At 48.7% G+C, this 15,256-nt stretch overlaps 1 protein-coding gene across 1 annotated transcript in view; it reads right to left on the bottom strand.

The window, feature by feature from the left end:
* The window catches only part of LOC119382283 (CRISP/Allergen/PR-1-like), a 443,882-nt gene extending 429,047 nt beyond the window's left edge, over positions 1 to 14,835 (bottom strand). Inside the window, exons 1-2 of the mRNA XM_037649987.2 lie at positions 14,745 to 14,835; positions 13,222 to 13,517 (exon numbers count right to left, since the gene is read on the bottom strand). Coding sequence (XP_037505915.2) covers positions 13,222 to 13,517; positions 14,745 to 14,835 — 387 coding nt within the window. The remainder of the gene's footprint in view (positions 1 to 13,221; positions 13,518 to 14,744) is intronic.
* Between the last annotated feature and the right edge of the window lie 421 nt (positions 14,836 to 15,256).

Below are 15,256 nucleotides of genomic sequence, written 5' to 3'. Positions count from 1 at the left end.
AATAAAAACAAAGTGAAGTGAGCGTTTTGTTCTCTGCCAAGCCAATCTAGAGCACGTGCTCTGGCGATGCTCCGTGTTACGCGGCGGCGAAGCCATCGCGCTGTCCAAATGGGAGGCTGCTATTATATACCAGCTCCGCGCTAGAAGAGCAGCTATATGGGCAGGCCAACGGGCCCGCGACGAAGCAGAGAGACTCGGTCTTTCTGTTCCGATGTCGGAGCGGCCCGCAACGTGCTAGAGCGCGTTCCGATGGGCCATAATAAAGTTTATCCATCCATCAATCCATCCTTTGTTGTTATTGCGCTCCCTATCGAAACTAAACTCGTGCTGCAAATCACTCTTCTTGCTACAATGTCTGCTACAAAACACCCTTCATGATCCCCAGTGTATATGCAGAACAAATAGGTACAGTATACCACTGCCGAACAAACATTCATTGCATTCATAGTATGTCCGCTCAACTGTTTGCACCGTGAGCCCCTTTTTACAAGAAATTACCGTAACTATGTTAAAGTATAATTGTTAGCAAAACATGCGCCAACAAAGCTTAGATATTTGCCACTTAAAACACCCTGCTGTCGATTCCATGTTCGGGCATCACCACCTAGATTACTGGGTCGGGCCTCAGTCGGGCCTGATCTGTGGTCGGGCCGGGCCGGGCCGGGTAGGTGAAATCTTTTCTCGGGTTCGGGCCGGGCCCGGGTCTTATTTTGAGTCACCGGGCCGGGTTCGGGCGGGTGAATTTGAACGAGGTCCGGGCCCGGGCCGGGCCCGGGCCGAAAATTACGGCCCGTGCAGTGCTCTAGTCCAGAAAGGAGGTGTTGCTCCGTTCCTGTGAAAAAGTCACCTTTTCACAGACGGCTCCCTGGGCGCCTGCATAATTCTCTCTGGGCTGCGCTAATTAAATAGCCGTGACCCCCCAAAAATGCACTTTGTAGGCTGTGACGTCAGCCTCTGTACTCCCGCGCGCAGCCCAGCTTGGCGGCGTTTTTTCTCTCCTGTGAAAGTTGACCGCTGGTGCCGGATTGTGTGCCAGCTGTATCCTCGCTTTGTGCGCAGGTAGATTTCCTTGCGTGTGGTTAAGGTTGTTCGAAGTTGCTCGGATATGCCAGTCTTTCAGTAGATGTCATCTTCGATGATTCGTTTCGGTGGCGAGGACTACAGTTTGAGAAAAGTTTACCCTGCAGCCTGCGTCCTCGGAATGCGCCGCTGAGTTTTTCCGCTTAGGGGTTTCGTTCCCTGGCAAATTTGCGCACGTCGTGTTGGTGTTGCCGTTGCTGTCGAACTGTTTACCTTCACAGAAGGAGACGCGCTTTTCGTAGGAACCCAAAGCCGACACGTGCGGTCCGCACAGACGGATAACTTCTCCAGCGGCAATGCACAAGGAAAGCATCTGGAATCAATAAAGGAGCTGCTACGGGGTGAAAGACGAAGGAACGCGAGGGCGAAGTGCAAAGCTGTACAAATAGGGCAGGTGCGAGGGAGGGAGCGCTGAGGTGTTCTGGTAAAAGGGTAGGTTTGAAGAAAGGAAGAAGAGGGAAGCAATGCCAGGAAAGTTGCAGTGTAACTTTGGCAGCTGGTGGTCGCTGTGAAGGCGTGTAAATATTTTAGTATCACCCGAAAAGTTAAAGCATCAAAAAAATTTCGGGGGGGGGGGGGGGGGTCAGAACCCCCTCAACCCCCCCCCCTAGTTACGGGCCTGGAATAAACACGAAGAGGGCATCATGCCATCATGGGATGTTCTGTGTCATTAATATACGGGAGATTGAAGTATGCGCTTTTTAATATTTTTTTTCTTCGCAAATACGTAACTCTGAGCCTTCACATTGCGGGGGTGCATGGTTTCTAAAGCCCAAACCCCCCGTACGCGTTAGAACGCGTCAGCTCGTGGCGTGTGGACTCGGCGCCGCGCCCTTTCCCTATGGAGTGAGAAGACGCGCGGCTAGATGTAGCATTTTTAAAGCACTCCACCGCCGCAGCGCCGTCTATCGTCTGCGACGTTTCGCCGCCCTTCCGGTGTGTGGGGTTCCGCGGCGGTGTATGGAGCGTATGCGCTCGGTTCACAAGGTATTGCCGTTCTTCGCGGTACACGGGCAAAACAGGGCAACGCTTTTCGAGTGTAAAGGCGCTGATAAATAATCGCTAAGCTTTCAGCTTCAAAATGGCTGAAACAGCAAGCAGCGGCGGCCCACGAGAGGTTCCCGCAGCAGCGCCGACGATGAGAATAATGCCAATGCAGTTCTTAAGCAGCATGTGTAAATTGGTAATTGCTTTGTATGTTTTGTTATAGCTGGCCGGGTGAGGTTCTTGGAATAATCACTATAAAAGAGCGTTAACGTTTAGGACAACTGTCGAAGTATAATCGGAGAAACGTAAATGGTGATTATTCAATTCAACGTAACTCTAATCCCTAACAGACCCTTTTGATTCCGCTTGGCACGTTGCAATACAATGTTCACGGAACGACAGGAGCACAATTAAACACCGATGCCTGTGTTTATTCGTGTCGCCGTCGTAGCTTGTGGCCTCTGATCCTTGCACAGGATAAGGAACAGAAGTAGGACGTGTGCGCTCAAAATTCGGCGTAGAAACAACACCGATGATAAAATAAAAATAAGCCTGTTGCACATCTGGAAGCGTGGCATGGCGTAAGTTCGCTTCGGCGCGAGCCGCCGCCACTAGCGATACGCCGAAAGGGCGTTCGTTTTTGGTAACATTATTGTCAATTTTGTTTTCTGGTGAGTATTTTAGAAGCATTACGACGAGCGCACGTGTCCAGGTAACGACCTGGCTTTAACGAACGTGGGCCGATTATTCACGACACCCAGGCTGCAGCGCGAAAAAAAAAAAAAAAATGTGCGGTTGTCCTAACGCTACCCCAGTTATCGTCACAAAATTGACAATTCGAGAAAAAAACGTGCTCTCGACGAAACGTTAGAAACGCGTACCTACGCCAAAGAACACATATCATGCGGGCCTTTCTGTCATGTAGATTGAAAAGTGCTCATTCAATAATCTCGAAATTGCACGCACTAAGATGGAACATTTTCTAGCCGCAGGCATTGTGAATCATGTGCTGTAGCATAGAAATCAGAGAGGTTCATGAGAACAACTCTCGGCCAAACATTTTGTGTATTAATCGTCAGCCTTGACATTGGTTCTCTTTGGTGCAGACGATAAAGTGTACCAGCACCCAAGCACAATCACAAGCTGGTGAGGTGACTTGGAGAAATGGCCATAAGTGCGGACACCACATATAATAATATACTATTTGTCGGAGAAGAAGGCGTGCGACCTGAGAGAAGCGAAGTCATTTAAAAACATTGTGCACTTCGCATGCCTTGGCTGCCAGTCTTTCAGGCTTCTATAGCTGTTGCCGCAGCCAAACACAGCGCAGTGGTAGCTTGTCGACCTGTTCTCGTCCGACATTTCAATTTGCGGCAGCACAATTGTTTCAGCGCGTCGAAAAATGGAAACACGCTGACCTCTCACGCACCACGCAGTGCAAAACTCGGGAATCCGCACACACGGTGACACACCAGCGGCAGCGGTCGGCCGAGGTGGTGAGAAAGAAAGCGGTGAAAATACACCGGTTCGAGGCTACGCTCCTCCTCTCCGTGAAAACGGTCTATAAAGGTGTTGAGAGGAGAGTGGAGCTGAATAACGAAGGAAAGAGAGAAACGAGCGAGGGCCTTTTTTGTATCATCAAACACGTGTAACTCGGCTATTACAGCAGCGTTTCGAAACATTCTCACGGCTACGTGTTCGTTGATTGTAAACACTTTTGTTCATGAGTAAACAGACTGTCCGAAAGTTAGCCACCAGCCTCGATATCGCGCGTGGGGATACTTTCGCCTGCTGACATATCGCAGGAATGAATGAATGAATGTGACCTTTATTGAAATAAAAGGACGACTCTTGGTCGCTGTTGGGGATAAGGTGGGAAAGGGGTAAGGGGATTAAAGGGTCATCTTCACGTCGCGTCCTCGCACGAACCAGTCGACCTCTCTGACATATTGCAGGAAAGCTGGGAGGTTGAACATTACAAAGTTTCGAGGTTTCTTCGCGTGATTCAAGAACCGTGCTAGGAAAGCCATGTAGATGGTGCGTAGAAGAGTTTTCGGGTAGCTCGTCACTGGACTCAATGCCTTGATAACATGTCACTGCTGTGCGTGCGCTTCAATCAACTCCAAGGCGATGACGATTCATGCTAAAATGACTGGGCGTGCAAGCACGGAAACAAGAGACAAGTCAAGACACCACAAACTCCGCTTGCGGCTCACTAGTTCGTCTCTCTGTTATTATTCTAAGGTAATGAAGAGTTGGCCGAAGCGTCTAAATCACTCTTCTAAATGGCATTAATTCCTTCGGTGCGTGATCCTGGAACCGGTGGATAAAAACACCAAACATTCCTTGCTTTTTAGCGAATTGTATGAATTAGGGTAGTCCTAATAATAGCTCCATTGAAGCTAGTTGCAACGTAGTTCACGAAACCATTGATTTAAAAGTTATCTAGCAGATTTCTGTTAGTTGTTTAACGTAACGTGGTAGTTATCCACCTGTCTAATGACTGCAAGCCATTTTGGGCTTTCAAGGCGGCATTCAAGTAACTGTCACTTCCCCCTTTTTTTAATCAGAATAAAAATCCTTGTATGTTGCACTAAGGGTACCCGAAAAACAAAATTATAATCACTGATCAATTACATAAAAAGCTCACCTCATCAGTGTTTTTGGTGACATTGTCTCCCGAATAAGGTCGCTTGGAGTTCGGCAGAAAGAACGACCTCAGCGAACTCTGCCGCTTGTGCGGCATCTTCCCAGTCCAGTTGAAAGTCACAAGCACATTACGCCAAGAAGGTTGCGCGGCCGGTTACTGTGCAGTGCTGGCAGCACTTCTGTGGACGCGTGCAGGCTGAAACTGCCGAACGACTGACAAGTGATGTCGTATTTGTCGAATATTGGGAAGCAGCCCCCACTTCGAAGCAGCTTTAATAGGAAAACCCCGCGGCGAAAAGGAGGAAGAGGGGCAACCCGGGGGACGCATTTTCGGGGTTGCAACCAAGGAGGTTGAAGGCGACGATGAGTACGGGAAGAGCGGAGAACGTCCTTGACATTCGTCGTTTTACGACCCACGCGCCCACCCCGTGAAAGAACACTGAAAGCCACAGGGAGCGTCACCCAACACAGGCAAAGCGTTTTCTCCCTCTGTTCTTCAAGTTTGCCGCACGTGCGGGGTGCAGAGAAAATCTTTTGACTGTGCTTGTGTTTCTGTATTTCTATTTTCCTTTTCATTTTCCCTCTCTACGAGAGCACTGTAAATAGTGTACAAACAAAGCAGTCTTCGTGATGCGTTCAAACCAAGCGGACGTGTTGATTCTCTGTCGTCGTCCAACCTACTAAAGAAAGTTTTGCCTCCCTGCTTTTCCGCCACAAAGTGAAACCGGAGGACAGGCGTCTTCGTTTGAACTACAGTGTACTAGAATTGGGCAGTGGGCTCACTGCCCAATTTTTTTTCTCTCTCTCTCTTTCTTGCCTTCCGGTGACGGGCTAGCAGACGCACGCGCGTAAGTCTTTCCTTGCTGTCTAGCCTCGCACGCCACCGGAGGGCTCACATTGTTGTGCAAATAAAAATTGTTATTATTATTATTATTATCTCTGCGCCGCGCCTCCACGGCCCTCTCCGCGTCGATTGCTTGGGCGCCCGCCAGGGGTCCTGCCGCCAGTTTCTCCTGAAAACTTCTCTTGCGGGGTGTGAAGCCCGTCCTCTTGGTCGGGGTTAGGCTGGTTACGCTGTAATTCCGAGGGGAGGGGGGGGGGGATCAACAAACGCGGGGTTGGAGGCGGGGAGAGGGCCACCACAATGACACAAGAGATCACAAAAAAAAAAAACAACGGAGGGAGAAGGGGGTTGAGCATTTTATTCTTTTTTGAAGCTGACCCAAGTAGTAGAAGCTCCTGTTTACATTCGTGCATGCCCTGCAGCGCATGTTCCCGCCATTCATTCGCTTGAAGGACCTTTGTCGGCACCACGCGAGCAGCTTTGCTGCACTTATGTATGCTTGTTTTTCTGAAGGAGCGGCAGCTGTGTCTATCCGTACAGTGCAACTGTCTCAAAGACGGCCCGCCGCTGCATCTGCATGGACGGGAGGGAGGCGCTTTTTACAGTCTCCGGCGGTCGTGCACATAGAGCATGCAGCGTACGTGCAGAGAAATTTCTGGCGCAGCGTTTGACAACAAAAAAAAAAAAAAAAAACAGCTGCACCCAACGAAGCTAAGAGTGACCGCGCAAAGTGAAGTGCGATAACAATAAAAGCAAGAAAATACGAGGGCGGTGACAGCAAAACCTTACTTGTGCTTTGGTAAAGCGGTCAGGGTACTTCTAAAAATGATGAATTCTGGCTGCTTGTTTCGCTATCGAAGTCCTAAGCACAGAACTACTGCCAGATGAAACGGGCTGGATAGAGATCGATGTACAAAAAAAAAAAAAAAGAGATTTAGGGGGGATGATTGAAGTAATTAGGAAGCGGGGGAGGCCCACGGGGATTCGGCTCCTTTGAAATGCTCCAGTTAGATCGACGGTTGTCATCGGCAGTTTGTTTTATCACGAGTGACCATGCATGCATTGTTAATTCATATTGTGATATGGCCAGCATTTGCGCATACATAGGCGGGGTTTCGTGTAAATAAAATTAGTTTTTCAGCACGTGACGCTGTCGAGTGTTATTTTGGTGGTGCAATTCTGCGGTGTAATAAAAATGTACGCACGTAATGTATGTTACTTGTTATGTACTCATAATACCTATATGTATAGGTTTTTTTTTTTTTCATTGGACCCACACGTACCAATATATATCGCCTACGAGTCCAACCAGTTTTGGTAACCTTGTATGATCTATGTCTGCAAATAAAAAAATTTAAGATTACCGTGCGGATACATTTAATACAAAGCCAAGTGATTCCGCCGATTATTGATTCGCGAAAAAAAAAAAAACAGCATTAAGTAGGTTAGTCGCAGAGACCAGCTCATGCGAAAGCAAATAAATAAAAAAATGAGGCATTGTTTATATCCGGCATAGTGGGGCTCGAAAGGCGGGAGTGAAGTCGCTAGGATCGCTACAGTGGCGAAAGGGCATTGAAAATCGTATCGACCAGCAGTACAAAAAAAAAAAAAAAAAAAAAAAAAAACTTGAACGCCCCACACGCAGGAGCATTCATATTCATCATAGCCGCTTAAAATATCGCCCACCCTCTGTAAATCGGTCACAACGACAGCACTTTATTTCACAACTCACAGAAATTTGCATGAAAAGAAGTTTCGTGTGTTGCGCACCGTAATTCAGACTTTTCTTGCGCGCAAAACAGCAACGCGAGCTAGCCGCGCCCTTCAACCCGCCGGAAAGTTTCAGGTAACGTAGAGTTACTGCATATGCTACCTCTGACTCTAAGTGACTCTAAGGTGACACTGCGAACACTTCTAGAACACTGTAGTTTGAACGATCGGGTGGATCGGGCCCAGAAATTCGTCAAAAACGCGCGCGCAGCCAGGGGCTCCGCCTTATTGAAGCCGACAGTGAGGTCGATGTTCTTGATCATTCTTTACCTGCTTGGGTAGCACAGCCAGTTAGGGACATACGCACATACGCACAGCCAGTTAGGGACATAAGCACATACGCACAGCCTGTTAGGGAAACACGAACACTAACGGGAAGTATGAAGTTCAGCTGGAATGAACAGGGGTACTGAAAAATGCGTGCAGTTTCAGTTGGGTGTGAAAAGATGACTCATTTGTGGTGATATTTGCAAGCAAAGGCCGAATATCTCTTACTCAATTTCTCTTGCCCCAGACTCGGTGCTGAAGAAATGTCTTCACGAATCTCGTTGCTCTCAGCGAGTGAGAAGGCGCAATGATACGTCACCACGTGGATAAACGGCCGCAGCATGGAAGCGGCTTTCGTGATTGCCGCTATGGATGTGGTTGCAGACTTTGAACATCGCTCACAAGATCTCGTAAAAATGTTATCGTAAGTTGTTGAATTGTGCTTATTTCTTTCGTTGTATCTGAGAGCTGGAACTCTGAGGCAATTTTGAATGGCACGTGGGAAAATAAACTTCAAGCAAATCAAGATGGAAGATGTTCGAATGCAAAATCTCAGGGGGGGACCATTGCATAGGGGGTCCCCCCCAGTCTAAACACAGGGGGGGTCAGGACCCCCCTGACCCCCCCGGGATTTACGCCACTGATTTCACAGCAACAGTAACAAGGATTGGACACCGAAATCGACACACTTGGCGAACAAATTAAGCTATACTAGAAATAGCACACTTTAAGCAAATCACCCGAATCACTAATGAATCTCTTATAGTGCACTAATGAACCTCAGTGAATTGAGAAAAAGCACACATTTATTTTGAAGATCTGCTTTGCTAAGAAGTTTGCTGTGTGGGCTTCTCAAATAGGCTGTCTTCTAACAGCGTCGGTTCAGCCTCAGCACAAGACTCACGAAAGAAAAAAAGTGTGTCTACCGCTGAAGGCGAGCACAAATTCGTGTTATAGTGAATAAATACCGCCTTCATAGCCGAATTGCCCTGCAGCGTGGCGATATCTCTTCTCGGGTCATCTAGATACCGAAACACTTCCGCCCTCACTTGGGTTGTTCTCACTGTTCAGAATCCGAAGTCGGTCCCCATCTTCGGAATCCTCAGCCTTCTGACCCTGTCGGCTTCAATGAAGCTGTCACCACCACCGACGCTACCAGCACCCATTTCAGAAAGCCGCAACAGGCGAAGTCGGCTCCGGCGGTGGGGGAGCCTGCTACCACAAAAGACCGTTTCAAGGCATGCCATCAATTAGGAACGCACCCTGACATTGGAGAGGTGGCTGAAAGCGCGTCAAAGATAGCCATCTTCTAGTCACTTCGGCCGCGACTACGGGAACTGCTTTGCGAAGTGTCGCCGCTTTGAGAACTGAACGCCCGCGAAGCATTGCAAAGCCTGTTCCAAGGCGGTATCCGCGCCGGGGGTCGCGAAGTAATGGCTTGCCACTCGAAAAAAATTAGGCGTGCTGCACTGACCTTGAGAGACAGCGACTTTCGTCGGCAGAGGCCGACAACACTGCCCCCGCGAATCTGTCGTCTGCGTTGTCGCGCGCTTTACCACATGGAACATTCTGTGCTTGAGGGGAAACCATCGCCGCCCTATCTGTCGGCGACCGGCGGCGCGCCTTTGCTTGTCTTGGCACAAAAGGAAACAAAAAACGTCATTCCCCCATTAGAAACACGCCTCAACTCATATCCGACACAAAAAAAACAATGTAACGAGATACCCGTGTCCTGCATAGTATCGCGATACAGGCGATACATCGTAAATGTATTTCACTACTGAGATACAAATACATTTATCAAATGTATCTCGATACAGAAATACAGATACTCAAAAGTATCTCTGAAATACTATCGCGATACTCTTGTATCGCGATACTGCCCAGCCCTGCTCCTCAAGCAGAAGGAAACGCCCCGCCCGTCATTTGCCCTGGGGGCAGGAGCAGGAAGGAATGTCTCGAGAGAGGGACTGCGTAACTCTAGCAGCATCTGTGAACTTTGACTGTAGGGGCGGCGTCGAGAGCGCTGGCACGCGCGCTATTTCGGCAGACATCCCCCAGTGAACGGCTCGTATACCTTCTACGCGCTGTGAGCGCTGTGATCTCACTGCTTCGCGCTCAGACCACTGATACGACAAACTGACCGAAAACCACTTCTCTTCCCGGAGCGGCCGTATTGCCATACACCAGCATTTTGTAGAGTTAAGTGAGATCGGAGCAAAAAGAGTTAGCTGCTAGCCCTCGTTCGTGTAACATTATGGCGTGTACTTATCGTATTCACTGCTTCGCCCCCCCCCCTCCCCCCCTCCCGCGCCGCGCCGCCGCCGGTCCGATGAACCCCGCGCCGTTCACGCGCCGCCGCCGGTGATTTTGGGTCCGGCGCACATGTATAGCTCCGAGACGGCGCGTAGCGCCACAACGAGAACCGGCGCATGGCGAAAGATGGCGCCACTTGCCGTCGCGGGAGAACGGGAGAGGAGGAACGGGAGAAACGGCAAAATGCATGCGCAGAGGCTTTGGGCGCGCCTCGAATCCCCAGCACTTGTGCTTCGGTTAACGAAGAACAGTGCACCGAATTTCGCTGCTTCGGTAGATGTTAACCCGCAGAGTGTCCAATTAATGTGATGAGTGAAGCCAAAGCTATCAAAGGGACTCTAAAGGCCAGCGAAAATAATATTGTGCAAGATGAACGCTTCAGTACGTGTAAAATGCCAATATTATACACAGCAGTGCTTCAGCAATGGAGAAGTTACGGTAGATGTAGACAAGATTTGCGCCTCCTGTGTGACGTTCTGAAACACAAGCCCGCTGACGTAGTAGGGCCTCAGTACAATTAATCGCATCTACATCAGCTACCCATGCATTACAAGGCGCAATAAAGTGCAACTATAGCGCATTTCAGGCTGATCGTAGCGATAAAGCACTCCTTGGCGTTACTCTTGGGAAGGACGCAAGTTCTGTTTTCTCCGGGATGTGTCTCCGTAAAGCCCCTTGCTCCGTTGCGCCGCAGCGCAGGGCAGTAAAGAGGTAAGGAGCGGCCATGTCTACGTGGAAGGCCGTTCCAGGCTGCGGGTGGTTTGCATTGCACTGATGGTACGCGCACCATCACAAAGCGATTTTTTAAAGACGATAGTCTTCCTTGGGGGAAATTAAATGCAGAAATTTTGGTCTGTCTGCTTGTCTGTCTGTCACCCGATTCAGCCACCCGGCCAAAGTTGAACCACTTGCTTACCGCCCACCCAGCTTGAACTATACGGCTGTTCATACTTCTGAACGTTGTCGATTAAAAAGTAAATATTACGCATATCTGAGGCGCAACATCACTAGGTAAGTATTAGATGGTGTGTTCCTTTAATAGAAAATACATAGATACGTAATTCTAAAGACCCTAGTTTCTTAAGCTGCGCGGAAAATGCGGCTGCGCTGAAAATGCGACGGGCCGACCAAAGCCCTCTGCCACAGAGGAAGGAAAGAACTTTCCTCCTCCGTGCTCTCTGCACAAGCTCGTTTCCCGACGTATTGCCAGATAGCGCCCATATCTCGCGCAGCGTAGAGTTACTGCATATGCTACCCTTAGGTAGCAGAGTTGCGCATCTGTCTTCCAAACGCCGCTAGCAACCATGCGTTGCGGAGAAGCTGACGCTGGGGCCAAGTTTTGCATTTCTTGATGGCACCGCTGTAGCGAACTGGATTGACACTAGCCAATCACATTAAAGTAAATCACCGGTTTTCGACACGCTTAACATGTCGACCGGTTACCCGGTAGGCATGTCACCTGCAAAAACGGAGTGAGTCTTGGCGACATAGCCATGTTTGCTAGCCAGACCTATGCTCAACTCTGCTACCCAAAGGTAGCATATCTAACGCAGCTCTAACGCAGCTCTCCTCTATCGTCTTTCGACGACATTTGCAGCGAAGCACGCAGATACGCGGCCAATTTTTTTACAAACTAAACATTTCCTTGGCGTAGAGCAAACACTATGCGCTTTCTAATGGCATTAAATTTAAAGCAAACATTACTAAACATTTCTGCGAAAAAAAAAATTTAATAGGAAAATTTTTTAACAAAATCGAGAACACTATGTAAATGCGTCAATGCTGCTTTGCATCACATGAACGCAAAAAACTTTCAAAATATACGTTTTGACCAGAAATGACATATCAACTATCCTTGAACATATAAGCATTCTATCTTCAGCCATTATTTAAATACAACAGAAAATGTTAGCCAAAGTGGCTACAGTGCCAGCGCGCAATGCAGTTCCGTGATGCGGTGAAGCACAGGTTCGTGCAGCATGTCTTGCAGAAAACATTCATTTTCTGTTCTATTTTGGGTTCAAGAGTATACAGCCATGCATTATCATTACTTGTGACTCACATCTCGGTGGTTATTTCTTAGGCAAAGAACGGCACGAACAAATCGATGGGTCAGATGAAATCCTTGCGGCACTACGGAGCGCAATGGCGAAGTCCACTGCGGGTCGCCTTCTCGCGCTAAACTCCACTCGTTGAGAAGCCGACGGCAAGCGGTCCTGCCCAAACGGTGTTTACAACCTGCAGATAATAGCTGCGACCTTTAGAACACGCCGGACATCTTTAGAACGCAGCGCGGACGCGGCCGCTCGCTTCGGAGATCAAAACGAAAGTTACCGGCGGATACCTGTTGACATTCAGCGGCTGTCTGACACATTTTCGCGGTCTGTGTTGCTGTCCGATGAGTCAAAATCATCTTCTCAGTCTGCGATACTGCCATCATAAAAAAAGTTTGACCATCTCCCACTAAAGGGAACCATGTGGGGATGCGAAGGAGCGCATGGGTCGACTTAGTTCCGTTCATCACGGGCACCTTGCCCGATGTTAACGCGTTCTTGCATGTAGAGCACACCATGAATTCACTCTGGTTGTTGTTGCTGTTACTCGTCCCGAACTCTTGTTGGAGCACGCCACGCGGGTTCATCGCGCGTCTGCAGAATCTCGTTCCCCGACGCCACCACGTGATTACTGAGAGAGTGTAAGGGGGAGAGGCCACAGCGTCTTACCCAGCCCCCTACACGGGCCTGAAGGCGCTAGCGCGTGCCAGCACACGTGGTTTTGTCTGCGTTACGCCAAGCTATGACAGCATACGGCAGCCCGGGCACCTAAAGTGCTATGCGCGTATCATCTTCAAGGCGGTCGAAGAGCACGAAGAAGACTTCTCCTTGCCGCGAGCGCGCGTTCAATATGTTACAGGTGGCTACGGTAGATTTTAGAAAGGGGACGGTCCCCGATGGAAGTACGGACAAAGCCCAGCGCAAAAGCTGCTTCGCATCTAAAATATGAACCAGACTCGTCGGAATCCACCGAAATTTGTCGTTTCCGAGAGGTAAGTGCGCGCGATGTCGACGCCATCTTTGAAGCTATGATCGTTCGGACCTCTCGACTTAAAAGGTAGTTCAAAGCTCTCTCTATGGCGGAAAAAGTAAATGGCACAGTGAAACGAGAAAAATAGTGCCTGTTTTATACGATGGATAAGGTTAGCTTCCGTAAGCGCTTCTATCGCGGCAGAATTTTAAGTTGAAAACCATCGAGAGCGGGCTATCGATGGGTGCGCACAGGAGAGTGTTAGAGTGATTAGAATAGCTCACCATTTGGCGCATGTTAGCAGCTGGCTTGAATCCTGACACCATGCCTAACGCCATCCGGCTGCGATAGGCATTATGCAATCGTAGGATCTCTTCAGCCTCTCCTGCCCTCAATCCTCTTTCGATGATGTGACAACGCGGGTTGGGTGGTTTGCACGCCGTGTGTGTGACGCCATTTCTGGACAGCTTCTGGTACTCGGGTGTGCACTCGGCACGGCACTGCTCCAGTGAGGTTAGCGGCCACAGTAGCAGCACCAACGCCGACACATAGGGGCTTGACATGACGGAAAGAACTTGAGCTGCAAAGTCGAAAAAGGTGTTAGCTCAGACTTGAGCCAGTTTGTTTAAGCGAATAGCAAAAAAAAAATGTTTTTGAGTTTATTTACCTGCTGTCAAATGAATAACGTTTTTAGCATTCCTGTTCTGAGTATACGGAGCACTACCACCGCATAAGTTCAAACGGCGAGCGGGAAAGAGAGCATAGTGATGCTGGTGAATTGTGCTGTACTGGATGTCTCTCGCTTTCCACACCGCTGTCCTTGTTTTTGTTTTTTGTTCACGAGCCGGGATGTAGGCCTAGTCAGGAAACAGTTTCGTCTGTTTCCTTTTGCCTCATCTCGGTGGCATGTAACTGTTGTGTACACATGCCAGAATAAAGTATTATATTATTATTATTATTAAAATGAAGGGAGATGCCACTTTCTAGCGCAATCATTTATACTATACTGGCACTGCGACCATCGCATGCCGACACAATGTCGTCAATAATGGCACCAGAATGCCTTACCTCTTTATTTAGGTCAAGGGTCTCAAGCTCTCTGCCGCCAGCGGGCCGCAGTCACTAAATTCAGTACCGCAAGGGCCAGTGCAGGGAAGAGCCGGGAAGAATGCGGGAGCCTGAACAAGATGTCAGTTAACGCTGGCATTTGAAAGAACGCCTTTCCTATACCTTATTGCGGGTCATTGCTAAAAGAGATTTGGAGTGAGGTTTCGAAAACCGTCGATACCGATCTCCAGAACAACTAAAATCTGGACACCGATCCTGAAAGATAGTTCTGAAAGATAGTTTCTGTTCCATGGTTATGTTTCAACAACATGCTGACTGCATGGGTGCCTCGAGAAAAGAATGCTGATGTAGTTAATGAATATGAGCTACACAAGCATTCATTTCGTTAGGCAAAGAATTATCAGTGCAGCTCATAAACATACTTAGAGGGCACGAGACCTGTCAAACGGGCAGGATGGCTAAACCGCTGCTGCTACCTTTGCAGGCACTGACTTGGATTTACGCCGTGATTTCGTCAAGCAACGTGCGCAGGCAGTCTCCACTCCTGCTGCATGACTACGGAAACAAGACATCGGACATCGTATTGGACAATCTTCGGTCGACAATGGTGACGTCAGCGATCGCAGGCGTACTTAAGAACGGACACGACGACGGCCACATCAGAGGGCACGACACCTGTCAAACGGGCAGGGTGGCTAAACCGCTGCTGCCACCTTTGCAGGTTGGTGTTCAGCCTTACGCAGCTTGCTGCAAAAGTGACAATAGATTCTTGATTGTTGTGCCATGCCCTCGGCGATGTTGGTGTATTGCGGTGGACTGTTGGTTGTCATTACTACTTTTGTTAACTTCGGGGGATGTAGAAGAAAATCCGGGTCCCAAAGTGCTGAATTGTTGCAACAAATTTTAAATAACCAGAAAGAATCTGATGAGAAGATAAACGCGATCAGAAAAGAAGTTGCCGAACTTAATGAACAGTCAGAAAGAATGTACAGCGATCTTATTGCCATGCAGGGTATGCAAAAGAAAATGGAAAGGTTAGAAAATATAGTCCACCAACAAGCTGAACGACAAGTGGATTATGAAAACAGAAGCCGAAGAGATAATCTACTCGTTTTTGGGGTTCCCGAGGCCAGAAATGAGGTCGAGGCAGATTTGCGAGATGCCGTTGTTGATAACATTTGCAAAAGCAAGTTAGGGGTAGACGTTAAATCGGTAGAAAGAATTCATGCAGTAGATAAACAAAGACAAGGC

Source organism: Rhipicephalus sanguineus, chromosome 2 (genome assembly GCF_013339695.2).
Source record: "Rhipicephalus sanguineus isolate Rsan-2018 chromosome 2, BIME_Rsan_1.4, whole genome shotgun sequence".
Taxonomy (NCBI): Eukaryota; Metazoa; Arthropoda; class Arachnida; order Ixodida; family Ixodidae; genus Rhipicephalus; species Rhipicephalus sanguineus.
Note: the sequence above shows the minus strand (reverse complement) of the source record. Positions and strands in the feature narration are given on the sequence as shown.